This window comes from Neocloeon triangulifer, unplaced genomic scaffold (genome assembly GCF_031216515.1).
Source record: "Neocloeon triangulifer isolate White Clay Creek 2 clone unplaced genomic scaffold, ASM3121651v1 ptg000003l, whole genome shotgun sequence".
NCBI classification, from domain to species: domain Eukaryota; kingdom Metazoa; phylum Arthropoda; class Insecta; order Ephemeroptera; family Baetidae; genus Neocloeon; species Neocloeon triangulifer.
Window position 1 is genome coordinate 7,116,909 of NW_026775546.1, and position 25,914 is coordinate 7,142,822.

Sequence of the window (25,914 nt, forward strand, 5' to 3'; positions counted from 1 at the left end):
TTATGAGGAATGAATTAATTTGAAGATTGTCCATAGGTCCAAATAATTTTTAAAGTTTTAAGATTAATCGAAGCTACAATTTAATGTTCAAACAGAAATGGTTGTATTTAATGGATTTACAGTCTTCCAAATTGCAATAACGAATCGTCCCAATTAAAAAATCAGAAAAGTTTCAAAACACTCGAAAGGGCAGCACACACACACCGCGCATAAATTATTTCTGTTTCTGCGTGCATGTTAAACAGGGGTCTGCGTATATATTCACAGATTCCCTTTGTGTGTTCTCCGCTCTCTTGTATAAGACGCGCATTAATCCTGAAGAGCCTGACCGTAAAATTTGCATTTCGCGGCATTACGTATGTAAAACACACACGCGCTGCCCGAGTTCACGTGCGGTTTGCGAATTTCGCCGGCTGCGTTTACCGATTGCACGATGCGAGAAATTATGACACGCTCCGCTCAAAATTAGTATCACGTGCCCTCGAGTAATGAGTGCGACAGAAGTATCAAGTACATGCGCATCATTATAGAGTGACAGGAAATTAAGTCGCCCGCCAAGAAAATTCCAGACCAAAAGAGGGGTGGTAAAATGTAATAATGTCAGACATTCATTAAATAATTTTAGATTTTCTTACACAGATAGTAAATATCAGCAATTTAAATCAAAACCTTCTAATTTTCTCTGAAAGATTTAAAATCTGAATTCTTCTCATTAAGGTTCCAAAAATCGTTTTTATTTTATTCATTCTTATATAAGGCTCACTGCGGCTCTCTTTTACCTCGGAAGTTCTAGCAAAATTATTGCTTGAGGTGGTGCCGTTTTTTCAAGCAATTCCATTTTTATATTTTAATTTTTCCTCATTTTTTTTATGTAAACAGTAAATACCGTGGAAAAATAAGCAATAATAAAAGCAAAGTTACTTGATGTAGTAATTTTTGTGAAAAATAATAGCTTTTTCAATTGCAGTTTAATTCAGATAAACGGTGTCTTTTTGTAAATTTATTTTCAATTTTATGCACCTAATTAAAGATAATACTTTGAAATTCAATCAAATGATTATTTTTAAATTTTTACTAGTGCACTCTGTATATTTACTTCCTAGCAGTTTTCGTAACAATTTTTTTAACATAAAAGAAATTACATAAGTCAAAAACCAATTAATAGAGAGAGGTTAAATTAATTCAATTCACCGTGTGGTTCTTGTAATATTACAATGAATATAAACATTTGATTTAATTTCTTTCTTCGATTTAACTCATACCGCATGCAAATTAAAATGATCATTAATGATCAATTAAATTATATAAACAAACTCCTGATATTAATTTGTGTGGAAAGATAATTATTATTTCAAGCCAATCTATTAGAAAAAAACCTGTTGAAATTTTTTTCCCCATATCTTTCAAATTATTTAACGACAAAAATCTTCAATTGCAGAATTCCTTGAATTTATTTGATTTTACTGTCCCCCGACCGGTCAAACACACCGCACCCAGCAGCGGGGGCAAGCGACCCGGGCACGACTAGTTCTTTGCGCCACTCACCTGCCGCTGTCTGGCTGGCCAGCACCCTGGCGAAGGTTGTCCGAGGCACTCCGGCGCCGCACTCAGCCCTGAGGGACGGCGCGCCTCCCTGCTGCGAGCACTCGATCTCGTGCCGCCCTCGCCTCCAATCTAAGCACCTTTCTTTCCTCTCACCACCGTGTCACCTGAACCCCGTCGAGGGTCTTGTCTCGAGCACCGACACACTACTGCTGCTTGCTTGGTGCCTCTCGCTGCGCCCTAGCAGCCCCCTAGCTGCCTTTGTACGCGCAGTCGCCGACGGTGGCGCCCCGACATCTGCAACTCTCTGCAGGCTGTGCAACAATCACTCCATTGTTGAGACGCACCTCTTTATAAACACTCTATGTTTACAAGTTTTTAATTAATCACTTCAGCAAGTTCATAGAGCTCAAAAATTTGGCAAAAAAAGTTCCCGGATCAGATTTTGGGCGTCCACGATCAAGGTCGCACAAACTATGTACAACTTTGTATGAGTTGAACTGGATTCAACTCGTGCGAATCCGCGCGAACAAAAATTTGATCCGAGACTAGCCTTCTTGCAATGGAAATATATGATCTCTATTCAGAGCTCAGACCAAATTCATATTCAATTAATATTTCAATACCTTTGTGCTTCAATTTTTTGTTTCAATTAGAAATATTTTTTTAAATAAATAAATAATAAGGTGTTATAGACTCTATAATTTAATGAACCTTAATTCTCAAATGAATTAAAACAAATTAACTTGATTTCCAGGACCTACAAAAAATGAAGCTACACTGAAAATTGAAGTTTTTGTCATTATAAGGCTGGGCTGGTTTTAAGTTGTTTGTTCTTTTCATAACCGATTGAAACCCTCTCCTAGTCCATTTTGGGCAAAATATTTTTATATATCAATTTCTCTACACCGCAGTATGTATGTTTTTAATTAAATTAGCTTATTCAAATATGTGGCCAATATTTCCACTATTTCAGCACTTCAGAAACACACGCTGTGGTGAAATTAAATTTACATTGAATTTAATTAAGAGCCAAATTTTTGCTCCCATAACACTCACGACGACGACAAGCAAACAATTTCTTCTTGCTCTCCGCCGCATTGGAAGTTGAGCCGCAAAACTAACTTTTCGGTGCGGGATAAAATTTTATGGGGGCACGCTGTGTGTGTTTATGTTTGTATAAATTATTTGGCAACGTGCCTCATTACATTCATGCGGCATTTAAAAACGGCTAGAGCGAAAGAAAGAGCCGCACGCGCGATCTACACTCGCAGTCAAAATGCTATTGCGAATTTAATGCGCCTTCTCTCGTCTTGTGTGTTCGTTTGAGAAGGCGACCGCGCGTAAAGCACATTTTCCACGCCCGTAAAAACGCTCGGGCCGTAAATATCGCATTTTTATTTTAGTTACCACGCATTTTTCAACAATCATAAATTCACAATTAAAATGGAATAGTAATGTTTGGAGGGCTAGAGAACAAAGATTAACATAATATTAGTTTAGAATAATAATAAAGTTTTGGCTACAATGAAATCACAATTTTTTTTATTATGGAGGATAGTTTTAATTTAAAATCATTAAAAAGTACTAATGAAAAAACTCACATATTTAATTGACACTTACTTAGATATTGTGTAATAAAATTTCATTGCATGCAAAATGAAATAAATATTGAAAATTGTAGCACACATAAATAAAAAATATATAAAAATTGATTAAATTTTAAATTTATAACCAAACGCTTTCTTTTCCGGAATTTTTTGCCCTACTTTTCCACCCTCCGCCCAATGGGGCAGAGATGAATAAATCATGAACGCGGAGGACGAAAAAATATAATAGATATAGTTTGGCGGCGCAAACTTGGCAGGCGCCCTCTGCTGGTCATGCAACCGCAAAATTTTTAACCTATTTAATGCCCCCTGATTTAGCAGATCGCAAAGAGTGAAGCCGAATTTATGAGATATATTCAAACAAAAGCAGCAATGGCGACACAATATGTCCCTCGCTTGTACAATCAAAGGCAGCTTTTTTGATACGGCGGCTGTTTTGGCACGGCTCTCCCTATTGATATACACCACAGTGCAGAATTATTGCAGCGACCAACTTTGCCCCTGCCCAGCACTGCCAAAACTGATCATGGTTTTATACAAGTGTGGCCGGTTAAACGATGTGACCTGGATTGTTTAGCGGAGAATGTGCCAAAATGATAAATTTGAAAATTTCCTTTAAAGATATATAGAACACCTGAGGAAATAAATTATTAGGTAACTTCGTACTTGGCACTTAAACAAGATCAAAAGGAATGCACAAAATAATATAGAGTTAATTTTAACCTGATTTTGACTCAAAAATTTATATTGCCGCGGTCAATCACATTCAATAAATAAAATCCTATAGCCGGTTGAAATGACACAATGAAGAAATAATTCCATTAATTTTTTCTTTTATTTCCTGTAACACACAACAAAATAACGATTCATACTCTGGTTGATGATTTGATAAAAATTGAGTTTTTACACATTCTTTTCCAGTAGTAAAAAAATCATAACATTGGTCCAGTGTGAAATGATGTTGTTTAAGCTCGTTCCACACTAATGACTTTAAGGTACAAATAGACTGCACAAATCCCCAAATCACAATAAAAACGTTTAGTAATTTTCCTCTTTAAATTCGGTATTAATATTTTGAGTATTAACTACTGATTTTTTAAAGATTTGATTTTACGCACAAGCAAAATCTCACAAGACACTTTGCATTAAACTGCAGTTGTCCTAAGCGACTAAAAATTTATTTCTACGACTGTGATGCACTTTGGGCAACAACTTTGAAGACACGTTCATGACTCACATTAATATACGATTACGACTTGATAGTCTCTGCTTGGACCGACCTCTTTGAAAAGTGTGTCTCTTCGTCGAGGCTGCAAATATAGATTCTAGAGAGACATCAAGTCAGTCTGTGTAAAACATCTCAAGAATATGTGTATAGTATATTTTCATAAAAGTATATATAATGTAGATATATATAATTATATCAAATCACGGACATTTTGAATAAACACATTTTTGCCATTTAGCATCACATTGAACAGATTTCATTTAAAATCCATCAAAAATACACATGTGGTAGGGCTTTCTTTGAAAATGTAGATGCTGCATCGGACAATGTCCGGTGACTTTCTTTGGCCCAGCTCACCACACAATTTACAATTTTTAACATCACACTGAGTACCCTGCATCATCACAACAATGCAAACTTTGCTTAAAATTAGATTTTAAATTTTTATCAAAATAATTCTTCTGATAAAACACCTGTGTCCAGCTTGCTACAATCAAGCTTGTAAAATACGTACGCTCCTCTTCATTTGGCACAAATTTTTGATTTAATTCACTGACTTGGTGGCTGGTTAGGAGGGATGCCAATACCTGAGGTGAACAACAGCTGCGCCTGTTGCTGCGATAGCTGGAACGGAATCGTTTCGTCTGAGCGTCCACTGATCATCTAGAAAATTTCAGGTTTTAAATTTGTCACTTATTCCGAAAAGATTGGACTCACTTGATCATGCATGCCTATTTCCTGAGTGGGCGCGTACATGACTGGCGCCGACCTGCTTGCCGTGCACATTAGTTCTGTTGCTGCATTGAGAGGGGTTGTACTGCATGTGGTGACACCAGTTGTGGAGTATGGGACTGAAACCTGACAGCAAGAGACAAAATTTATTTTTAAATAAAAAAATCTAATTTTAAAATGCTAAAGATTTTAATTAATTTACATTAAAATGATAAAAAAATTGTATAAAAACTATTTTAATTTTTTACCTGGCCAACGTTAAGAGGTAGTATGCCGTATCGAGCCATAAGAAGCTGCTCGCTAACTCTCCGCAGCTCTTCCTGTTGCTGAACTATGAGCTGTTGAAGCTCTGCATGTTTTCTTTGAAGTTGATCATGGATTTGGTTCTGTGGCGCGGTAACTACCAAGGGCTGCCTTAAAAGCTGAAACAACAACAAAATTATTAACTTGGAATATTTTTTTTTCAATTATTATTTCATCCTCCAATTCCTCCAACTTCTCCAATATTTGATATATAAAAAATGTTTTAATTTTCATTTTGCCTACCTCAGGTGGGGCCATTGTTGAAATGACGGTAGGTGCCGGGAACGGAGCAATCATAGCTGGTTGAACAGGAATGGCTGCTACGAACTGCTGCGGCTGTTGGTGCTGGTGTGGCGGTGCCAGCTGAAGAGTGGGTGCAGGTGGTTCTGAGGAATAGGCGGTGGTGATGACAGCGCTGACACCTCTCGGCTGAATGCTCTGCTGATGTGAGTGGTGCACTGAGTGACTGGACGCTGTGTCTTCTCGTCCGGAACGCTGCGTCGGGAAAGAAAACGATTAAAGATTCACAAATTCTAAATTTAAAATTTTTTATCACTACCGACTTGTAATTTGAAAAATAAATAAAAACTTCCTGATAAATATTACCTTCCTCTTTTTAGGCACACAAACAAAAGGTGTAGAATTTTCCTATAATGATTTTCATAGAAAAAGTTTTACATTGACAAGAAATTTACTTACTGCGCTCTGAACTGTCATTCTTGAATGGCGTGAAGTGGGCGAATCAGCCGACATTGAATTGCAGTCCGAGCCGGGGCCACATAGTTTGGACGAGGGTCCCTTTCCAAGTCGAGATGGAGAACCATCAGTCGATCTCACTCCGAATCTCGAACTTCGTCCGACTGAGGATTTACTTGGTGACCAAGATGCTGGAAGTCCAGACTGAGTGATGGTTGCCGACAGCTGAGAGTCAGTTTGTTCTTCGTCCTCAGCCTCAATGTCTCTGTCCAAGTCCAAGGATTCACCCTGGAGGTTTTCAGGGTCCATACCATCCATATCTGCTCCTAATTTGTCCAGCTTATTTGGAGATTCCCGTAACCGCCTCATTACATCAATGTAGCTAAATTTAAACATTCTTAAGTAATTGTCTTAGGCAATTAGGTTATTGCATCTACCTCACAACACTATGAGTGCACACAATAAATTCTGGTTTAGAGTTCCATTGGTGGTAAGTTATGTAAAACCGAGTTTGCAGCCATATCCACTGCTGTCCCTTGGTCAAAAATCTGTAGTAGCAAGAAGTGCCTTCGCCTTTTTGCATTACTGTCAGATAGTTTTTTTATTAATTGAAAATGACTCAAATTTTATTATACTCACATGCTTCATGGCAAGCCACAACTTTTTCGAGATCATCTATGTGGTAGTAATCGTAGCCAGAGGTTCCCAGCACCTCAAAAGGAAGGTATCCAATAATCGGAGGAGCTCTAAAAATTTCTCCAGGTTAATTCCAAGCATAAAAAATAAAATCAGTCTGCAAACCTGTGATCCAAAAACAAAAATTTCCACTCCAAGCTGTGTCTCGAGGTGAACTCACTTTTACTCGAGTCGACTATGGACATTTCTCGGATAAGTTGGGGTGTTTGCAAGCGGCCAGTACCAACAAAGACAATACTATAAATAATAAGGTAAATAATGACTGATTCAATAAATTATTTAATTAATATGCCTATTGTTTTCGTCGGGAAAACTGTTGCTGCTCGAAATCATGGCATCAATGTCTGCCGAGTCCACAATAGAACCTGTTATAACTAACATGATGTTATAGTCCAAAAAGATAGATAGTTTACTTACGGAAGTATCCTACAAACTGGACGAGTTCATAAGTAAGTTCTTCGTTGAAGTCTAATCCTCCTCTTTTCATGTGACAGAAAAATGTGGTTTGGTTTTCTAGAATAGTATAAAAAATTATTAAATGAAATTTAACTTCTCCAAAAATATACCTCTTCCGAGAGAGTATTGTGATGATGATTCCACAGTGTTTGTAGGATTTAGCAGTATGTTGTACAAATCCGACTGGTCATTCTCATAAGCCATGTCGTAAATGGTTGTGTTAAGAAGATCATTCTAAATAATGAATTGTATAACTGAGTATGATTTCTACATAAACATTTTGGGAATTTAGTGAATGATTCTATAATACTTTTTAGAGTTAATAAAAACTCCAAATTAAATGATTTTCTTAGTAGAAATTTACCGGCAGGTGCCCGAGAAGTGAAGTGATGCTTTCTGAGGCATAGAAAATTCTTCCTGAGCATGAGAACACCATGATGAATCCATCGAGAGCCTCCAAAATTAAATGGGTGAATTCTTCATTAGACAGAAACGTTGGTTTCCACTCTTCTTGTATCTCATGAGCTCTCGAACGAACGGTAATTTCTAAAATTGACATGATTTAAATAAAGTAAAGAAGTCTGATGAGAAAAATACCATTGTGATTCCTAATGAATGATATGGTTGACTTGAGGACTGTCGACTTGTCCATTTTCCTACTCGTAGATGAAACCATTGAGCTGAGCTCATTGATAAGCATGTTGAATTGGTCTCGTCTTTTCTTCTCACTCAAATTACGAGATTTTCTGTGGAAAACAATTTCACTTCACAAACAAATTATTATTTCAATAAAGAGAGTACCTTTTGGTATCGTCCTTGTCATCCAAATCATCGTCCATAGTGTCCCTGAATTGAAGCACAGATCATAAGACCATAAAAATTTATCAATCAATTAAATTATCAACATACTCCGATCGTCTTGACGACCCTCGGTTTATAAAACTTGACGACATCGACATTTTTGTTTGCGGCTCAGGCCCTCACACCCAGCGAAACCACACTCAGGTTCACCCCTGCTTAATGGAATGTTGGACACTCTTGAGCCATGATGACAGCAGTAGTCGCCTATAGAAAAATACATTCTTTTGTATTGAGTCCTTCACAAGACTGTCAAACTTTTCATGTAACAGGCAGCGGGAAAGGGACCAAAATCCTTACCGCGAAAAATCTCTCAGGTCTTCGTTGTCGAAAATCAGCAAATTTAAGAGAAAATTATAGCGTCCAAAGGTGTAGGGACCAGTGCTGATTTGTGTCCTTAATTATGCATACTAGGGATATTGTTGTTTTTTACTATATTAATTCAAGACCCGCAGCCATGGCCTTTTGCGAGCTTCGTGTCCATGTCCACCAACTCCACCTGTGTTGGCGAACAAAAGATATAAAGTTAAAGCAGATAGATGTCTCTGGGACATCGTCGTAGTAACGTTTACCTACAGCAAAAGCCAGGCGAGAAATGTGCGCAAAAAGTCTGCAAAAATTAGTGCAAAATATGGCGAATTTCTTCCCATTCGCGAACACAAAGATTTAATTTGGTTGTGTTTATTGTGGAGGGGTTAAGACTCCACCCATTTTTTTAATTTTACCGGTTATTTATGATGAAAATAAGAAACCGGTTTTATTTGAAGTTAAATATGACAATTTCTAAATTTCTGTCAGTTCTTTTGCAAATTTGACGAAAAAAAACTAATTTTTAGATAATTGAAGTAAATTTTTGGCTACATTGACATTGTGCATAATAGTATAATATTATTATATTTTCTAATTTCTAAACAAACATTTGCAAAATTACCGGTTATGTGATTTAGTAAAACCGATTTTCAGCATACGTCACACGAGCGAAAAATGGTCAGCTGCTTTCTGGGTGTGCGACGTTCGCAGAAAGTGTCTGCGAGCTGCGAAATAATGACGCGAGTTTTGCAATTTTCGGTCGCGTCGTCGTCTTTTTGAAAACAATATTTCGGACATGAGAATCTTCGCGTGAAAAGCAAGTATGGAGATCGAACAGGAGACCGTGTACGGGACGCATGAGGATAATCATGTCGTCATGTCGGAGAAGGTGCAAAGCCTGGCTGGCAGCATTTATCAGGAATTCGAACGTATGATCGGCAAGTATGACGAAGAGGTGGTCAAGGACCTTATGCCTTTGGTCGTCAACGTCCTCGAGTGTCTCGACCTGAGCTACACCGAAAACCAGGAGCACGAAGTCGAGCTCGAGTTGCTCCGAGAGGACAACGAGCAGCTCGTCACCCAGTATGAAAGGGAAAAACAACTGAGGAAGGGTGCTGAGCAGGTTGGCGAAAATTCAAAATTTATTTATTGAAATGTTTTTACATTATTTTTAATTTTTTAGAAATTGCTTGAGGTCGAGGATGCGGGCGAAGATGAGAGGAAAGACTTGCACTCGAAAATCGAAAGCCTCGAAAGTATTGTTCGAATGCTGGAACTTAAATCCAAAAACTCTTCAGACCATGGTAAAATCTAATCCATTATTTAGCACTTTTAATCATTATTATTATTTTTTTAATGAATTTTTAGTTTTCCGCCTTGAGGAAAAAGAGACCGAAATGAAAAAAGAGTACACCAAGCTCCACGAACGCTACACCGAATTATTTAAAACGCACGTCGACTACATGGAGAGAACCAAAATGATGCTGGGATCCGATCGGCTCGAGTCTATGGGTGGCTCTCGCACTCGCATTCCTGGAATGAGTCTGGGTCCCATGCAAAGGTCCTCGGGCCCAGTATCTTTCGGCTTCAGCTCGCTCGAGTCCTCAGCAGTCATGAGCCGTACTATCAGTAGTCCAAACGACTATGACGAGTCGCAGGGTCTTTCGCCCATGGGCAGTCCATCCAACACAAGCCTAAAAAACGAACTGCAATTAGGGGTTTGGTTTTTCTGGCTATTTTTTATTTTAATATATTTTATTGGTTTATCAGGACGTATCGCCATTACCTGTGGACAAGACCCCTGTCGACAAAGCTCCTGCCAAAGGTATTTGTTGATAATTTAAAGCACCTTGACTATTTTTTTTTTGTCATTGGTTAAGTTAATTTGTTTTTAATTGAGCCAAAGAAAATAATCCAAAGTTAATTCTTGAAATGTAAAGAGGTCAACCAAAGTTATTATTCTTACTTTATATTTTTCCTCCAGCAATTTTTATTCAATTTTTTCATCCTTGACCAAAACCATTAAAGTGGTTGATGCTACTGAATTTCTTTTTTTTCTATCTCATACTTTACCATTGAAGGAAACCCATTCTACTTTGCATTGCAATTATTATGAATTAATTGAAATTAATGATCCTGGTAATTTTGTAATTTGATTTGCTTTTCGTAACAGGAGCCTATAATGTAACATTTATGCAACTTGTTTCACATAAGTTGTCCTTGATTTCTGCTATTGTTATAAAAGTCACGATCATGTGGTTTGGCAAAGAAATGCCATAAAAATTCTTATTGTCAGTTCTGAAAATGAGGTTGGTGTTTTTAGGTGCTTGGGTTGATGGTCTCAGCCCGGATATCAAATCTCCAGGGGCCGACGACGAACTGCCCACACCAACGCAGGTCGAAGATTTCGAAGGTCACACGCAGAGCACTGCAGTTGGGCCACAGGGCCATAGCAAAACGAAAAGGTGCGTCTACTTTTAATCCCTTTTTTAATCCTCTAATCTGATGAAATCATTTCCTGCTCACCGCAGAGAGCAAAGAAGTGGCAACACTCTGTATCAGGAGCTCAGTTTTCAAGACGCAGATGCCCTTACTGAGATCGACGAGGGCGCCGACATCACCGGTAAAATTTCAAAGCCCCACTTAAAAATTGATTGGAAATATAATTTTTTTACTACATTTATTTTAAATTGATTAATGACTCCTGCTATTTAAATAATAATAATTTAAATTTTGGATATTGGATCCATATCTCATTGAAAAATTTAATCAATTTTTAATTCCATGCACTCAGGAGGCTGGGTTCATCCAGGAGATTATGCCTCTTCTGGTTTGTATTCGTTCCCCAATAGCTTGCACATTTTAGTTCCTATTTGTTTAGAGTGTATAGAGCCCTTAAACATCATGATTATCATTCTCTAGGCATTGGTCACTTTTTCTTTTTTTATACTATTGGTTGTAGCGGTTTTCACCCTGATTTATGTTTGCACTGTTGTTTTTATTGCATGGTTGAAGACAGTAGCAGTGAAGATGAGCAACTTTCTAAACGGGCACCTTTCGGACCGGTCAGACGCAATGGTACGCTTTTTGATCACCCTCTAGTTCCTCTTTTTAGTTTGTACAAAAAAAATCCTAGCATGATTTATGTATATCATTTCAGTGCACCGAAATATTTCAGTTGTAGAATTATTTTGTGCACATTTTATTTTTTTTATTTTTGCAATAAGCGTCTGTCTAGTTGGTAATGGAGCAGCACGAACTTGAGAAATCATTCTCTTAGCTTAATTGTAATAATATTTCCCAAATCGTAACTAACAGAGTTTTCTTTTTATGCTTCCTCCTGGTGGCTCTTATGTTGGGAACAACAGTCAATGACAATTTCTTTGGTAAGTTCGTCTTCTAATCAAATACATCTCTTCATCAATAATAATCCCTAAAATATATAAATGTGGAAATTTTCTTTAATGTTTCAACTCTAAATTTCCTAGGAATGGGCAAGGAAGTGGAAAATCTCATAATGGAAAATAACGAGCTTCTCGCAACCAAGTGAGTTTCATTTGAATATTGGCAATACATTTGCATAACTATTTTTTTTTATCAAAGGAATGCGCTGAACATTGTCAAGGATGACCTTATAGTCAAGGTGGATGAACTGACCAGGTGAGAAAAAAATGAAGGCAAACCTGTAGCAAAACATTCATATTGTTCTTTTAAATAGTGAACAAGAGATACTGCGAGAGGAAATTCAATCTCTCAAGGGCAGCAGAGAGAAACTCAAAGGCAGAATCACAGAGCTAGAGGAGGAGGTGAAGCAAGCTAAGGAGGAAGTGGAGAAGGCCAACAAGGCCAATAAGTCTGACGATGAGGTAATTATTATATTTTGACAGAAATTTGATACTAAAATTTAAAATTTAGGAGGATGTTCCGATGGCCCAGAGAAAGCGATTCACCAGAGTTGAAATGGCCAGGGCCATAATGGAGAGAAATCAATACAAGGAGCGCTTTGTGGAGCTCCAGGAGGCTGTGCGGTGGTCGGAAATGATCCGGGCGACCAGAAGTGACGCCTCTTTAGACAAAAAGACCAAGCAGAGCAACGGAATCCTTAAATTGTAATGATTATAAAATTGAGTGCGTGTAGATTATTTCTAATATTTGGAAATAGTTTTAGCAACCTTTTTAGCTCGGACAGACCTCAAGACAAAATCGCGCCTTATGTGAATGTCCACTACAATGCCCCGACACACAATGTCCGGCCTGCCCTTGACACAATGCGAAAGCGAGGTCTTAAGGACAGAAAAAGAGGGGGTATGGAAAGTCTGGATAATGACTTGTCTGAGAAGTGGCAGGCAAGACAAGCAGTTGAAAGACGAGAGCATTACCGACAGGTTTGTTTAATGCGTTGAAGTTTATTAAATAATTTATAAATACGGCTAAATTCCTTTAAATGAAATTAATTAAAAAAAAGATAAACATTAATTAAATTTTTTTGTTGTATAGGTGAGAGCACATGTTCGAAAGGACGATGGCCGCATGCAGGCTTATGGATGGAGTCTGCCAGCCAAGGCAGGTCCTTCGAGCAGTGGTTCAAACTCTGCAATGCAACCAAGGTCGTCCTCTTCCTCGGGGGTGCCAGTACCAGTGCCAGTCTACTGCCGCCCACTGGCTGAAGGCACTCCAGGGATGAAAGTCTGGTGCGCAGCCGGAGTCAATTTAACGGGGGGCAGAACCAGAGACGGTGGCAACATAGTCGGTGCTTCTGTATTTTACTCAGTGGACAGTCCGGAGGGAAAGAAGACTGAGGAGCCATCGTCCGAGGTCGACAAGCTCGACAGAGAACTACAGGTAGCTTTTATTTCCTCTAGATGTGTTTGAATTTTATTTTATTATTGAATCAGGATAATCAAAAGGCTTCTAAGGAGGCGCAGCAAATTGAGACTCTACTTTCATCCTTAGTCTGGATCTGCACGAGTACCCACGCCACAAGCAGGGTTACAGTGCTGGACGCCAACAATCCTGCAGACATTCTTGAGTCATTCACTGTCTGCAACTCTCATCTTTTGTGCATAACAAGTGTACCAGGTAAAAAATAATATTTAATGATAATGTTATGATTATGATTTAATTTAAAATTAGATTTTTAGGCTTCTGATTGTATTAATAATAAGATTTTTAGTTTTTTGACTATATTACAATTTGATGATATTTATCTTAAAAAAAATTTCAGGTGCCAAAGAAAGTGATTATCCAGATGAACTCGGAAACAGCACAGAAGTGAGCCCCGAGAAGGCTCAGCCTGAACCCAAGGAAGAAACCCCCAGTGAAGGCCAAGATGATGGGGAGGACAGCATGGTTGGTCGCTTGACCTTTGTCTCGTGTGCGACCGGAAGTGCCCCACCCCCTGTGCCCAGTACCTCTGACGAGGAAGAGGCTGCTGCGCCAATGCAGACGCCACGGTCGGTCTCGGCGATCGAGTTGCACTGTGAGTGTTTAAAAGATAACCCAAATTGCCTCTGTTGAATGTGCGCTTTGTGTATACTTACTTGTGGACACTAATTCTCTTACAGCACTTGCTAACCCCAACAATGAACTTCCTGATTCCTATAATCCGCCCCGGCGTTTACTCAAGGAAGCTTCGGGTATTGTTAAAGATGGGCTGTCAGAGGTGTCAAAAGGTTGATATTCTATCTCTCAAAATTTTCAATTGTTCTTTGCTCTGCACTTCTGTACATGAAATGCTTCACGCTTTTTTTTTCTTTATAAAACCTTAATGTCTTCAGTCTTCAGCGTTTCAGCAGACTGATTTTCAAATCTTAATTTTTGCCCAAAATCTCTTCAATTCTGTTGATTCCAGCTATTCAATAAGCAACCTTTCGCAATTACCAAAACTCTGAAAAAGTTTAAAATCAACAATACAACTAATCCACTAATGTTTTTTCTTATGTCGTGTTTAATACTTTGGATGTTAATCTGACGTTTGTAAATTTCAGCAAACGAACATGCTTATAACGAAATGGAGAAAATGTCGAGCGTTTTGCCAACCATGTGGCTCGGCTCGCAAAACGGAGGACTTTACGTCCACTCCGCCGTTTCTCAGTGGAAACATTGCATTCACTATATCAAGCTGAAGGACCCTGTTTTGAGCATTATGTAATCTAAGGCTAAAAATTTGTCTCTGGGGTGAATTCAGAATTTTTATTGCAGACACATTCACGGCCGAGTGTTGGCAGCTTTGGCAAATGGGTCGGTGGTGATTTTCCGACGAGGCACTGACGGACAGTGGGACCTTGGCAAGCACCACATTCTTGATCTGGGGGCACCGCATCACTCGATCAGGTGCATGACTGTGGTTCACCAGTCGGTCTGGTGTGGCTACCGTAACAGGATCCACGTTGTTGATCCTCGATCCATGACAGTTGAGGTATTGTTAAATAATCATAAGATTTATTTCCTTTTCTTACTTTCATTTAATTGTTTTTCATTATTAACTATTTTTACTGTAATTTAAAGAACTGAATTTTTGTTGGACAGAAAACTTTTGACGTCCATCCAAGAAAGGAAAGCCAAGTGCGGCAGTTGGCCTGGCTGGGTGATGGAGTGTGGGTGTCCATTCGGCTTGACTCAACCCTCCGACTGTACCACGCACACACCCATCAACATCTGCAAGACGTCGACATCGAGCCCTACGTCAGCAAAATGCTCGGTCAGTGTACTGAAGTAGAAATCCACTCAGGATCCAGCTTTTGTTAAAAATTTATTAATTTCACATTTAATCGCTTGATAGATACCTTCCGCTCGCAAATCAAGTTCACAGGTTTGAATGAAATCCTGTTGAAAATTAAAGACTTGCACAGAAAATTTTATGAGGGTTTGCCGACTTTTAAGGGTACAAAATCGTATTCAAAAATTTATTTAAATCTTTAAATCCATTAGGCCTGTAAGTGAACAAGGTCAAATGCTGACTCATTTTCTTTCTTCATTTCTTGGTTTGATTTGGTCTCCTTGATGGACTTATCGACATTAGCTGTTTTTCCTGGAGGTATACTTAAATTACAACGTAATTTTACAAATTTAAAAATTATGTCCATGTTTAGGGGTGTTCTTGCATTTATTAACCTTTTCATAACCTGCCGCTAATTATTATATCTAGCTGCATGACTTTTTCTAGCAATTTAATTTATTAGAGTTTTCAACTAAATTAATTTGTTGGTCTTTACTTTGCCTTATTTATTCATTGACTCTCACAGGTACTGGCAAGCTCGGATTTTCCCTCATCAGGATAACTGCCCTGCTGATATCCTCTAACAGGCTCTGGATCGGCACTGGCAACGGTGTCATAATTTCAGTTCCTCTCTCAGAAAGTAAGTTCAATCATATTTTTTATCGTTTTTTATGTTTATCTAGATTACCATTGGGATTACAAAAAGAAAAACAATATTTTTTAGCAACTAATCTTTGTTTTATATATTTTCTCTTTCTTTTAAAAATTAAATCTAATATAATTTATTAGAAGTACGTTAAATATAATATCTTATTGTAATTTTAAATATATTTAGAAATTCTCAACCAAACCTCCCAATTAAAAAATTATTAAATTATTAACAAAGTTAATTAATAATTAACAATAAAGGTGCTGGTGGCCGCCCAGGAAGCAGTCAGAGTTCGTCTAGCGGGAACTTTGCTGTTGGATCCCCTCCGAGTGGCAGCTTCAAATCTTCAGGGTCCCTGGTCAGGGTATACACTGATCCAAAGGGAAGCAAAATTACGCCCGGTAGCTTTGTGCCTTACTGCTCGATGGCTCAAGCGCAGCTCTCTTTCCACGGCCACAGAGACGCTGTCAAATTTTTTGTAGCCGTTCCTGGAAAAGGTCTGAAATTTTCCCTTATTTTTTAAATTCGATTGATAAGTTTATTTCTTTTACTTAGGTACACCCGGTTTGTCTGGGGAAACGACTCCGGACACTCCTGCCGTGGAAGTAGCCGAGGCGGCCACTGCACTGATTGGAGAGCGGTCGCCCCAGTCCATGTTGGTCATGTCCGGGGGCGAAGGCTACATCGACTTTCGAGTTGGTAAGTACCAACTCTTGGTGATCACCGGTTTGGTTCTCCGCTTTCACTAACCCTGCGGATTTTATTTTTGGAATAATTCTTTGGTAATTCTGCACCATATTTGAAAAAAGGTACTTTCCAAAAATTGGTCTGCAACTTTTCCTTACTAAAAAATGCAAATCATTTTCCAATTGTCGGATCAATCCATCAAAACTATATTGGCATGTAGTGGTGAGTTCAGGCTAGTTTGTATTTCATGCTAAATTTCTCGAACTAACCCCAAGTCCGTTAAAAATCAAAGCAGCTGCATCCAAGGTGAGCACCCACCAAATCCATCCACGAGTAAATTAATTACAATTTTTTTTTTGTGTCGGAAGTGACGAGCACGGTTTTCACCAAATTGGTTTTTAATTTTTTTCTCATTTTGTAAAGCAGTGGCGCACCCTTTCCTAAATTCATTATTAAAAAAAAAAAAAAATCGAAAATCAAGACGCACGGTTGGTTTGAACTGGTTTTGATTTGAAAATGCGCCTGCAGCGAGTGGGATCAAATCTCCTGTGGAAAATTGTTTTATTCCAGTGGATGATGGGGAAGAGGCGCTGGACGTGGCTAGCCACCTGATTGTGTGGCAGCTCAACAACCAGCCGCTGTCTCGCGGCTCCTCTGGCCACAAGCATGAACCTGAGCCGTCGGCCCAGCAGCAGCAGCCGTCTAACGGGGAGGCCCAAGCCCCTCAAGCTGGCCCTGCTACTTAGTTGATGTGTTTTTGAGATAAACTAGTCAGTTAGTAATTTTTTTAACTTTGTGATTCATACGCACTTCCCGAGCTCTCTGTTTGCAAAAAACTACTTTTGATTTTTCTCGTCTTCCCTTCAAATCGATTCCACGTTTTATTTTTGTAGTTAGTCTAAAAAAAATTGGTAGTAGTTTGATACCAAAATCATCACAAATCCATAATCAAAATTTCTGGTAAGAAGAAAATTTTATCAGTTGCAAAAAATAAATGAACAATTTCCATAATAATTATCGATTGCATGGCGCAAGCCTCGAAGGTGGATCCTGCTGATTGGTGAAAAAAAATACATTATTAAAGGGACTTGAAAATATAATGAAGTAAACTTTTCTTTACATTAAAAATTTAATAGGCTTCTAGCTAAGCTCAATTGATTATTTAAAATTTAGGCCCTAAATTTTTATAAATCTTAAAATTATCAAACGCACATTGAAATTAAAATATAATTCTTAATCAAATTTTTTTCTTCTTGGAAACTCTGGAATATTGAAATAATTACAATTTTTTAAATAAATTTAATTAAATTTTCAAATCCTTTATAATAATTAATTCTTTTGAAATTTTGGAATTTGCAGGACCTATGGACCCACCTTGGAAGTTCTTCTGCTTTATAACTACATAATATAACTGTTTGTGGCTTTTTTAAAATCAGAATCTCATCATTTTCAATTCTTAATCAAAGCTTTCTTTAAACTCTTCGAACTAATAATAATTAATTGATGCAAAAACAATGATTAAACAATTTTGTTAGGTATTTGAATAAATACATATGAATGTTTTTCTACAAATTTTGCAGGAGATGGCGGCGAAGAAGAGGACGAGATGTGTCTGAATGAGGAGGATGATGTCATCTGCACGGACCGCCCGGACTTCAATGCAGGTCTTGTGTCCAAAATGGACCGCAGCCACCTGATCGTATGGCAGGTCGTCTCGGACTGACTCCATAAAAACTCACGGCTAGTCCTGAAATCTCATCCTTAATTATCTTACAATTAGTTTATAGACACGTTTTAAGCTTCTTACATGTTGACGGACACCATTGCTTTTGATAACAAACGCGCCTTATTCCAATTTTATGTGCTCAAAATTTTTATCAAAACTAACTTACTGCAACTGTTTTAGTTCTTACTCAATCTAGTTTTTAACTTTTGCTGTGATTTTCGACCGGAAGAAGTTTTTTATGTATGAAGTTATAGTGGAAATTCGCTTTTTGGAAAATGCACAAAATTTATTTTGATCAGGTGCACAAGGGTGTTTTAAAAGTAGCAAGAAAATTTTGCCAGTTGATTCGGCCCATTTTTTTACTAGTAAGACAAGCATTGCGATGAGACGCTTCGACATTCATGTGTAAACACTTATGGAATTAATTAAAACACTCTGTGATTGAAATCGAAGTAACAGTGTTGTTCTGCCCACGGACATGAATATTCAAATTAACCGACCTGCTGCTAATTGTGAGATTTGCCTAAAGTGGACCGAAAGAAGAAGAAGAAAAATAATGATTGGTGTGCAAAACGCAAGCTTTCTCATTACCACAACAAGTATAAATCAGCGTGTGCTTTTACGAAAGATGTGGCAAGTGTCATTTTTTTACTTTACTTACTTATCGATTAAAAAGAAAGAATGTATTATACACCGTAAAAAGTAGAAAGAATCAGTACCACCATGTGACAAATATTATATATTACACATTATACTGTATCAGAGAGCATTTTAGCTATTAGCAAACACAACCCGGTTCATTCTGAAGTTTTCTTGAAAGCGCCAAAGATTGTGTTTCACTCTCCGGATTTTATTTTCGTAATGTGTGCAGATTTAAAAAGAAATGATTCTGTTGATTTACCAGTAGTTGTTATTTATTTCAGCTGGAAGTTGATTATTATTGATTGAGTTACTCTACCTGTACAATTATGTATATTAAAGAAGATGCTAATCAGTGCTCTGAATTTGGCTTGTAGTGTCATTCACCGACAAGCTTTGTTGTCCCAGTGCCAACTCATCGCTATTCCGACTCGGCGTTTGATGATTATTGCGCCATTAAAAAATACACGATCCGAGCTGAATAATCCACAATGCGTACTTGCAAAAGTTTATTGACCTGATGGTATACAAATTTAAAAACGTTAAATAGTTTGTATTAATTGAAGGCCTCAAAACATTTTCTTTCTTGTTCAAGTGGAGTCAACAAACTCAAAGGTTGGTGCGCAGACCGCCCTGCCAAAATGCTCATTTCATTTTTGTTTGTTGTTCAAGCAATGACTTTTCTTTCACGCGAGAAGACGTGTATGGAAGTGAGGAGGAGCGAAATTATTTTTTTTTTTGGAGGACGCGCTGCTTTTAGTGACACTAATGAAAGACGAAACGCATCATCTTCGTATTCCTTCAATATGGTTTTGTTTGTACTGTGGGCGCTCACTCAGGCTTGGCGAAAAGGAGATGCTAATTTTAGCCACAAATAGAAAGCAACAGTTCAGATTTTTCTGCTTTTTTACAGTATTGTTCACAGTTTGGCTAACTTCATATCAAATGAAGAGTAAAAAATAAAAATATAATCTATTTTTTCGGTTTTTAACAAAAATTTTTACTCATTTCACATTTATTTTTAAGTGCATTATTCTCTATATAGTCGGCTGGGTTGCAAACGAAAAGGTTTTAATGAAAACACGTTCGTACCTGACTGGCTGGCATATCAGGCAGTCACTGGCACTCTCGATCTGCGGCGGTGAGAGATGCTGCGGCACCGGAAAGCGTAGGCGAACCTGAAAGAGAAGTGAGCGACGAGAGAAGAGATTTTATTATTTTTCATTTCGGAGAGGTGCCTCTGCTTCGGTGGATGAGAGATGCTGAGAAGGAATTTTGATTCATTTTCTCTCGCTCCTCGTCTCTGAACTCAGAACACACACAATGTGCAAACGAGTCTTACACTTAATCCCGTCGTCCTTTTAGGCTGTTCAACTTTGGGTTCCTAGTCAAGTTTTGAAAAAGTAAAAAATAACTTTTAAGGGATTTTGGAATCTAAACTCAAAGTAACAAATTACTTTATAAAAAAACTTATTTTTTTTGTAAATTTTTTGACATTATTTTATTATTATTTTTTCTTTTAAATACGGCAGAAATCAATTAAAATAAAGAGAATTTAAAAAATTATTATTTAAAAAAAAATTCAAATTGAATTTTTATCAAATAAAATTAATTAAATTTACATGATTTTATCTTGTGAATTTATATCTTGCAGAATAGGTCATTGTAAAAAATGAACAACCAGTCAAATTTCCACGATGTTTCAGCCGATTAAGGCAGATGCGCGCTGATAAATAATAATAGTACAAGAAGTCTAATATGTCCGTAATAACATTCATGTGTTGCTCTTTTCGCTGCTCCTTCGTATAACAACGGGCAGTGTAGTCGCTTATATTCGCATTTGTTGAGGCGATTTTTTCTACAACGTTCGGTCACGATTTCGCTCCTTGCCTCCATTGAGAAGAAAATCTCCGCTTTTTATTAGCACACACACACACGCGGGGCCCTTGAAAATGAATCGCATTTGCATCTCCAGAGAAAGACGGCCGGGTAATTATGAATGAGCCCAAACAATGGCCAATCAAGAGTGCGTATTTTGCCCTCTTGATACATAAAAAAAGAACGTCTTTCAGCGGCCCACACAATGCGCGATGCAGCAATTTGCATGAAACACTTTTTGGCAATAATCTTAAAGCTCTCCAACCAAAAACATAATTCAAGAAAAACACCGTCATTTCAAATAAAAAAATTAAACTTTGGTGATTTTATGTCAATTTTTTGCACGTTTCTCCCTTCGTGTTTAATTTTATTTTAAAATAAATGATATTTTTCAGATTTTGGTTATGTTTTAGTATTCAATTTTTCTGCTTGGAAAACTTTTTGAAGTTTTTCATCCGTGGCCAAAATTAGAATTAAATATTATGAAATTACTAAATGGAAAAATTAATTATTTATTAAAAATATCTTTAATTTTCTCAACATAATTTATTTTTCTGCAAAACTTGTATATTAAAGTGACAAAAATTTCAAAATCTCATTATAATGATTAACAAATATGTAATTCAAAATATTTAAATTTATCATTGATCTACGCTGAGCCACACAACGGTACAATTTGTAGTAAAGCAATTTGTCCCAAAGTGCCTTGTTTCGCAACTCTCGGTGTATATTTATTGAGAATTTTCGACGCTAGCTCGGTGCTCTCGTCAGCAGTCAGGAGGCGTTTTTCCCGACATTTATTTTGCAATAAATGTATGTTGCGCGTCTGGCAGGTGTCACGAGAGAGGCAGCGCTGCTGAGATCTCGCGCGCGGAATAACTTGATATAAAATTATATTATTATTCACTTACACACATTTGCACACCACTGAAAAGCAGGTACGCCCAGGTGCTCGTTATATTTCTATTGTTGCGATCGTTGGTACCGTAATAATTAATTGTCGAGACCGAAGGAAAGAGATGCCTTGGTGTGTGTCAAAAACAACAAGAAAAGTTTCACAAGAAATATCACCGCAGCGCTAACTTGATGAGAATAAATTATCAGATACAACGCAGACATTATTCAGGTTGGGTCATTCTTAAGATTTGAATTGTGTACCTCTGGGTGTCCTTTGTACTCCTTAATGCCCGTTTTATGAGCCTTAAATTAAAATTTAGAATAAATTATTTTTCTTCAAATATGATAAATAATTATTTTCATGGAATCCAACCTCGAGAGTTTTTTTTTTTTTTTTTTTTTTAATTTTTATCATATATTTTTTTTCTAGATAAAAGTGTCTTGCCTTGAAAATCACTGCAGTTAAGCAATAATTGGAAAAATTATCTTTTTTCTTATCCCTTTTTTGAGTACGTAGTATAAAAAAATGGCAATCGATTGAACACTTTACATGTGGGACTTTTTCAACAAAATTGAGCCTAAAATTTTGAACTTTTGGATATAAAATGAAATAAAAAAGCATCTCATTCTTATTTTGTTGTTATGAAATATGTGATTCTGAATGCAAAACTCGTCCTCGCGATGAATTATTATCTCATATCTGATGGCGCCTGCATTGTTGAGATCTGCATAAAATTTTCGGCGCGGACCTGCTTTTTCGAAGAATATCAAAAGACAGCCACATGTTTTTCTTTTACAACACACATCTGAAATGTGACCTGAATCGAAATCGCAGGGAAACCAGGAAAAGCTAATTCAGCGCTCCATAATTTATTTCTCCACGGTATTTATCTATTTATATAAACGCGATACATTTATATATAGCCGGGTGTATTTGCATACAATACCGAAAGCAGGAATCAGAGAGGAGAATTAAACACACCGCAATAATCAACAATGAGACGAGTAAGCATTAATTTGCTCTCACAACATCATTACACCTTTCCAAGCACAGGCCAATCACGCATGCAAATAAATAGTAATTGAATCACGCGCTCTTCTATAATTTGCTCAATTTTCTTCGGAGGTTATGCACTTGGGTCAGTTTATGCGGATAATGTGCATAATCAGCAAATACAATATGGAAATTTTCCATGTTGGAAAAATTAAAAAATATCTTTCCATGACATGTGTGTTAATTGAAAATTTGCACCTCGCGATTGCTACTTAATTTATATGCAAAATTAAATAACAAAAAAGGTGTTGAGATGCGAGATATTTGTTTGCTTTACCGAAGAAGTGTCGACTTGGAAATTAACCTCAACCATTCGATTTTATGGCACTTGGAAAGACACACAATTTAACTATATTTTATCGGTGATTAATGCAGGAGGGTGTCAAAGGTGCGCGTTAAGTGGATTGTAATTTACGGTTAGTTTTTCCTTTTCTCGTTTTTAATTCCCTGATAGCAGTATGGTAATTTAATTTTATATTTATTCGTATGCAAATGCATGAATAAAAAAAAATGAGCTCTGAGCGCAGCGAGTGTTTGTTAATAAACATTAAAATAAATTGACTATTGCAAGGTGAATGAAGTGTTGACTTTGTAATTAAATTATATATGGTGAGTAAAAAGCTATTTCTCATAATTTAGAAAAATATTTAAAAAAGAGGGGAAAATAAAATGAAAGAAGTTAAAATTGAAAGTACGGCTTACTGCGGCGGATGAGGTTCTTCATGATAAATGAAGAAATTTTTGTACAATAAACAAATTATCAACAAAATTACCATTTTTTAATATTATATTATTTTAAATTTAATATTCTCACTAAATTTTGAATTTTTGTCGCCCTTAAGAAATGATATGATGACTAATTAAATAATTGCAATGCAAATATTTGTGTTAAATTTTTCACGTACTGTATTTTTAACTAACTTTTTTCGCCTCAATAATTTTTTTACATTTCATTATGAAATTATTAACTATTTAAATTAATTATGCATGACATGTAGTAATTGATTTAAAAAATATGGGAATTCCTTCTTCTGCAGCTGGAAATGAATCAGCTTCAAAGAATTGGGGTCACTTTCCTACGAAAGGTGGAATGGCTATCCCTCTGCTTAATTTGTACTTAAGTGACTCATGCACATGATATATAATCACGATTAAAAGCCATAATTTGCTTTTTCTCCACGCGGCACAGACAAAGTGGAGTCCGAGAGAAGAATCCTCTCTTGAGGGCAATGCAAATAAATCGAACCAAATTTGACTTTGCTCCTGAGCAAATATTCGATGTCGGCGCATAAATAGCCGTGACTTCAGCTCAACGGCCTCATATCTTCCTGTTGGCACAACAAAAGTCGGCAAATAAAAAATGCACAAAAATTAGTACTCAATATTTTTATTAATTCATAAAAAAACTTATTTCTATTTCGTAAATAAACTGATAATTGAAAATTTTAAAAAGGAAAAATTTTCAAAAAAATTTAATTTTATACACAATGAAACACTCAGCAAGAATAGATTTTTAAAATTAGTATAATCTTTATTTATTTATTTTTGAAAAAAAAATATTTTCTTCATTTAATTTTGTTTATTATAAAATTGTTAAATAATGTTATTGCGAATTTTTTGCCCGAGCCAACAGGTGTGTTGCAATTAATCTGAGCTTTGGGTGAATCACGCGAGCGTCTCTCTCTTTCTAGCGCTTCATTTTCATGTTGGCGAAAAAGTTGAATGGCAGCCAATTAGCCGCCGCGAGTGCCAAATCTTCATTTCCTGTCGTCCACTCGGTGCCCGGCCGAGCAGGCAGGTCCTCCTCCGTCTGAAGGAAAAGAGAGAAAAAAATCTTGCGTCTCTCGAGAGAAGCCAACGCAAGGAATAAAAGTGTTTGCCATGCATGGCGCGTGTGTTGCTGGGCGAACTCGCAGTTCAAGGCGAGCCTGTTCTTTACTCAATCAATCCTCTCCGCCTTTTATTTTTAATAATATCATTTTGAGAGTGCGATTTTGAGAGACACGCCAATCATCAAGTCGTTTCCGTTTCATCAATCAACTTGAAAAAATGAAATTAACTTGAATAAAAAAAATTGATCAAGAACTTCAATTGCTCTCGACAAAAATAAAAGGTAAAAATTATTGAAAAACAATTTTGTTTTTAATATGAATTTGAAATTATTTTAAATTTCATTTGACATAATTCAACAAATAACTGGTTTTGTTTGTTTAAAAAAAAAATCTGTAAAACATAATTGAATCATTCAACATTTAATGGTAAAAAGAGTAAAACATTTTTTTTTATTTCATGTTTTGTTTATTTTCAATGAAAGTATAAAGATTTTGTATAAAAATCATGATTATTATCATTTTGTGTGTTATAAGTGATAAAATGATACAAATTCAACACTTACATCAGGAAATAAGGATTTGATACACTGCAAGGGGCTTATCCCATTTTTAATTATTTATAAATAAGTATATTTATGGCAATGAACAAAATTATTAAGTACTTGGCGCAGGTTTTTGTTCTTACAATTTCTAACTTACTCATTAAGTAGAACAACAACACAATTTTCAATCTAGAAGAATGCACAAAATCGAACCTTATAATCAAGATAGACGTCGTTTTGGCAACAAATAAATTATATAGTTGATGAAAAAATTCAAACAAATTTTATCACCACATTTGGAAGATTGTTCGTTCACAATATTGAGATGAGACCAAAAAATTGTACAATATATTTTTTCGTCTTTAAGACAAAAATGCGCAGCTGGATTGTATCTATATTTTTTCTCTATATGTTTGCAGTTGTTTGGTTTTTGTTAAAAATATGTAAAAAGTAATGGCAACAAAGAATTCTTGTAGGTTAAATAATATTATTATTGCTTCAATAGTAAAATTGGCACACCTATGGGGAGTTTTCTAATAAAAAAGGCACAACCTGTTGGCACTTCATTGTTTTGCAGAGCGTTCTGTTTTGATAAATTATGTAGAAAAAAACGTACAAAAAATATATATTTATAAGTTAATTTGACATTTGGTAACAATGCATAAATTAAATCTCCTCACGTGGAATTTACACTTTGAATGTAAATTCTGGAGGATAATTATAGTTTAGTGCTTTTTGATATGTTTCTTTTTGCCACTTTCTCTCAACTGATTTTCATTTTTTTAAAGGACCACATCAGTATTTTTAATCTCTATCTGAAAGTGAAATAATTTCCATGATCGGAGGAATAAAAAATTCGCAC

At 36.5% G+C, this 25,914-nt stretch overlaps 3 protein-coding genes across 18 annotated transcripts in view; 1 reads left to right on the plus strand and 2 right to left on the minus strand.

The window, feature by feature from the left end:
- The window catches only part of LOC132205635 (potassium voltage-gated channel protein Shab), a 58,026-nt gene extending 56,284 nt beyond the window's left edge, over positions 1–1,742 (minus strand). For all 4 annotated transcript variants that reach the window (XM_059634832.1, XM_059634833.1, XM_059634830.1 and 1 more), the window contains exon 1: positions 1,546–1,742. The gene's annotated coding sequence lies outside the window, so the exon portion shown is untranslated. The remainder of the gene's footprint in view (positions 1–1,545) is intronic.
- A 2,226-nt stretch (positions 1,743–3,968) lies between these two features.
- LOC132205601 (circadian locomoter output cycles protein kaput) lies at positions 3,969–8,816 on the minus strand. 3 transcript variants are annotated; one of them, XM_059634748.1, is made up of 18 exons: positions 8,698–8,816; positions 8,422–8,620; positions 8,173–8,328; positions 8,065–8,109; positions 7,861–8,009; positions 7,628–7,809; positions 7,374–7,497; positions 7,225–7,320; positions 7,100–7,172; positions 6,913–7,044; positions 6,751–6,857; positions 6,549–6,696; positions 6,115–6,493; positions 6,022–6,063; positions 5,659–5,910; positions 5,361–5,534; positions 5,098–5,238; positions 3,969–5,043 (listed from the first exon to the last, which is right to left on the minus strand). In XM_059634748.1, the coding sequence occupies exons 3-18, from the start codon at positions 8,220–8,222 to the stop codon at positions 4,930–4,932; spliced, it is 2,208 nt and encodes a 735-aa protein (XP_059490731.1). In that variant the 5' UTR covers positions 8,223–8,328; positions 8,422–8,620; positions 8,698–8,816; the 3' UTR covers positions 3,969–4,929. The 3 variants fall into 3 exon arrangements, with proteins under 3 accessions (XP_059490731.1, XP_059490730.1, XP_059490732.1); XM_059634747.1 differs by having other exon boundaries at positions 8,694–8,810; XM_059634749.1 differs by lacking the exon at positions 6,022–6,063 and having other exon boundaries at positions 8,694–8,810.
- A 278-nt stretch (positions 8,817–9,094) lies between these two features.
- On the plus strand, positions 9,095–19,214 carry LOC132205855 (C-Jun-amino-terminal kinase-interacting protein 4). Of its 11 annotated transcripts, none has more exons than XM_059635186.1 (26): positions 9,095–9,553; positions 9,614–9,734; positions 9,799–10,148; positions 10,201–10,255; positions 10,754–10,895; positions 10,962–11,053; positions 11,225–11,260; positions 11,799–11,816; positions 11,919–11,976; positions 12,034–12,090; positions 12,149–12,296; positions 12,346–12,539; positions 12,593–12,815; positions 12,928–13,272; positions 13,326–13,509; positions 13,655–13,909; positions 13,995–14,102; positions 14,418–14,577; positions 14,632–14,848; positions 14,959–15,130; positions 15,452–15,466; positions 15,675–15,788; positions 16,058–16,294; positions 16,353–16,496; positions 17,055–17,258; positions 18,065–18,249. In XM_059635186.1, exons 1-25 carry the CDS (start codon positions 9,254–9,256, stop codon positions 17,228–17,230), a joined length of 3,921 nt encoding a protein of 1,306 aa, XP_059491169.1. In that variant the 5' UTR covers positions 9,095–9,253; the 3' UTR covers positions 17,231–17,258; positions 18,065–18,249. The 11 variants fall into 11 exon arrangements, with proteins under 11 accessions (XP_059491169.1, XP_059491165.1, XP_059491170.1 ...); XM_059635182.1 differs by lacking the exon at positions 11,225–11,260 and adding an exon at positions 11,446–11,508; XM_059635187.1 differs by lacking the exons at positions 11,225–11,260; positions 17,055–17,258 and adding an exon at positions 11,446–11,508 and having other exon boundaries at positions 18,065–19,214.
- Positions 19,215–25,914: the final 6,700 nt, after the last annotated feature.

Excerpts from the sequence above, each read along its gene's own strand:
- LOC132205601 (XM_059634748.1), bottom strand. The coding sequence starts at position 8,222 with ATGTCGATGTCGTCAAGTTTTATAAACCGAGGGTCGTCAAGACGATCG. Across the intron at positions 7,498-7,627 it reads CACTTCTCGGGCACCTGCCG|AATGATCTTCTTAACACAAC; the intron begins GTAAATTTCTAC and ends TTCATTATTTAG. Across the intron at positions 7,173-7,224 it reads CCAGTTTGTAGGATACTTCC|GTTCTATTGTGGACTCGGCA; the intron begins GTAAGTAAACTA and ends TAGTTATAACAG.
- LOC132205855 (XM_059635182.1), top strand. The coding sequence starts at position 9,254 with ATGGAGATCGAACAGGAGACCGTGTACGGGACGCATGAGGATAATCAT. Across the intron at positions 14,103-14,417 it reads GCTGTCAGAGGTGTCAAAAG|CAAACGAACATGCTTATAAC; the intron begins GTTGATATTCTA and ends TGTAAATTTCAG. Across the intron at positions 15,789-16,057 it reads TTCAGTTCCTCTCTCAGAAA|GTGCTGGTGGCCGCCCAGGA; the intron begins GTAAGTTCAATC and ends TTAACAATAAAG.